At 51.8% G+C, this 2,737-nt stretch overlaps 1 protein-coding gene across 1 annotated transcript in view; it reads right to left on the bottom strand.

Moving 5' to 3' along the window:
- Window positions 1-191: 191 nt before the first annotated feature.
- Window positions 192-2,737, bottom strand: part of TTC23 (tetratricopeptide repeat domain 23) — a 17,868-nt gene continuing 15,322 nt past the window's right edge. Inside the window, exons 9-10 of the mRNA XM_015569126.1 lie at window positions 848-975; window positions 192-335 (exon numbers count right to left, since the gene is read on the bottom strand). Of these exons, the coding sequence (XP_015424612.1) occupies window positions 280-335; window positions 848-975 (184 nt within the window). The 3' untranslated portion in view covers window positions 192-279. The remainder of the gene's footprint in view (window positions 336-847; window positions 976-2,737) is intronic.

Here is a 2,737-nt window from a genome sequence, read left to right as displayed (position 1 = left end):
CCAGTGTGGGGTGTGCAGGAGGCAGCCGATCCATGATTCTCTCTCATCACTGATGTTTCTATCTCTCTCTCCCTCTCCCATTCTCTCAGAAATCAAAGTATATTTTTAAAAATATAAAAGTAAAAAGAGCATGGGGAGGCGGGGAGGAGGGCTTCTCTCTGCATTGGTGCTGGCTCCAGGTTTACCTTGTTCAGTTTCTTGTGGGCCCCGCTGTGGTTCCCCTGCGCCAGGTCGGCGCCGCTCAGGAGCCGGTAGGTCTCCGCCACCTCAGGACTGAGATCACCAAACGCCCCCACTTTGGCCTCCAGGGACTCCCTCAGGATGGAGGTCGCTTTCTGCGAAAGGGACACAAAGCTGACTGGTTAAACATGTTCCAAAGCTGACGAAGATCAGTGCCCATTAAGAAAATGAGGTAGGCCGGCTGGTGTGGCTCAGTGGTCGAGCGTGGACCTGGGAACCAGGAGATCATGGTTTGATTCCCGGTCAGGACACATGTCACAGGAGGTCAGGGTTCGATTCCCGGTCAGGACAAGTGTCCCGTTGTGGGCTCGATCCCCAGTTAGGGGGCGTGCAGGAGGCAGCCGATCAATGATTCTCATCATTGATGTTTCCATCTCTCTCTCCCCCTCTTCATTCTTCTCTGAAATAAAAAAATATATATATTAAAAAAGAAAGAAAATGATGTAACTCACTGCCCGACAGTGGCCACATGGCCTTACTCATCCATACCTCGCACAAAGTAGACGCCTACTGGATACTTGCGGAGCAAGGGAGTTGCGTAGCCCTGTGGGTATCAACTGGGTCGCCCATGCAGATAACCAGCCAACTGTGGCCCAAACTCACTCACCTCCTCTTGCCCAGCGCCTTGCAGAAAATGGCAATATTCGTCTTGAACCGAGAGAAACTTGGCTTTCCCCATCCCTTCCGCATCCTTCAGGTGAGCCAGGCTCTCTCGGAAGTACCGCTCGGCCACATCTGGAGCAAAGCATCGGGACAACAACTGTGACAACGGCTCGCGGATTTGAATGGAAACCACAGAGACGCTTGTAGCGTGGAGAACTATTTGAAAATAATATGCACTCGGGTAAGAGGACCCTGCTGGGGAGGCTGCCGTCTGCCCGTTCAGCTGCCTGTTTCCTCAGAAAAGATTCGGATCTCGGAAGGACACGGCCATTTACTTTCCTTGCTTTTTTTCAGAAAGCTTAGCTCTCCCAGGGAGGCGGTCATGCAAGGTATCGGCAAGTTTGCAGGCGGCTTAAAGAGACTCCTCTTTCTTTTCTTTTTTGTTCATCCTCACCCGAGGATATTTTTCCACTGAGTTTTATAGAGAGTGGAAGGGAAGGAGAGAGACAGAGAAACATCGATGTGAGAGAGAGACATCAATTAGTTGCCTTCTGCATGCGCCCCGACCCAGGTACATGTGCAACCGAGGTACGTGCATGTGACCGGGAATCGAAACTGGAACCCTTCAGTCCGAGGACCGACGCTCTATCCACTGAGCCAGTGGGGGTGGTGGTGGTGTCTGTATGTCCGAGGACCAACGCTCTATCCACTGAGCCAATGGGGGTGGTGGTGGTGGTGGTGGTGTCTGTACATTTCTACATTTCTAGAGTATTACTCCACTTTTTAATTTTCTCTTGGTAGGAGAAAATTCTACTGCCTGGAAAGTATTCCTTCCTTCCCTTTTACTTGCAGCTGACTCATGGCAATTTAATGCTCAAACTCTGCGTTCGCTTTGCCTGCGTCGATGATCGGATGACAGCGACCGGGGCATGACGTGGCATTTGTTCTGTTGGCTCTGAAGGCATTACCGACGTCAACACTCCACGTCTCAACACCAGCGAGTGGAGTACGCCGGAGAGTTCTGTTTTCTGTCTAATTGGAAATGAACCGAAGAACGGAACCAAGCCCTCCCTGAAGAGCAAGGATCTTTCCCGGCTGGTGTGGCTCAGCGGTTGATTCCAAGAGGTCACTGGTTGGATTCCCGGTTGTGGGCTCGATGCCCAGCAGGGGGCGTGCAGGAGGCAGCTGAGCCATGATTCTCTCTCATCATGGATGTTTCCATCTCTCTCTCCCTTTCCCTCCTCTTTCAAATCAATACAGATATATTTTTAAAATATTTTAAACAAACACAACCCTCAATAAAACAACACCACCACCACCACGGAAACGCCTCTTCTAGAATCCTCGGCAACCTGAGGCCCTGGCCTGGGCAGCGGATGAGTCACTCTCCTAAGCAGGGGAACATGACTTAGCTGTAAACCTGAGCCCTCGGGGCGCAGGTCAAGGCCATTAATCTTCTCCCCTTTTCACTCCCGTAGACTGGCCAGGCTGTCTGCACATCAGGGCAAGGGAGGAAGTGTGGCCCCGTGGTGTACGGTCCCCTCACAGCCCCGTCACACTCTGTTCCGTCTGTGTGACTTCACTCCGAGAGCATGAGGAATATGGGGTCACGACTCGGCACACGGCGGGGCAGGAGGCTTTAATTACAACCAATCCCTGTAGCCCAGCCGGTGTGGCTCAGTGGTTGCGTGTAAACCTGGGAACCAGGGGCTCACGGTTCAATTCCCAATCAGGGCACAGGCCCGGGTTGTGGGCTCGATCCCCAAGAAGGGGGAGGGCAGGTGGCAGCGGATCCATGATTCTCTCTCATCATGAATGTTTCTCTCTCTCTCTCTCCCTTCCTCTCTAAAATCAATTAAAATATATTTTAAAAATAGATTAACACACACACAAC

Source organism: Myotis davidii, unplaced genomic scaffold, assembly GCF_000327345.1.
Source record: "Myotis davidii unplaced genomic scaffold, ASM32734v1 scaffold164, whole genome shotgun sequence".
NCBI classification, from domain to species: Eukaryota; Metazoa; Chordata; class Mammalia; order Chiroptera; family Vespertilionidae; genus Myotis; species Myotis davidii.
The sequence above is the reverse complement of the archived record's forward strand: the minus strand, read 5'-3'. Positions and strand labels throughout refer to the sequence as shown.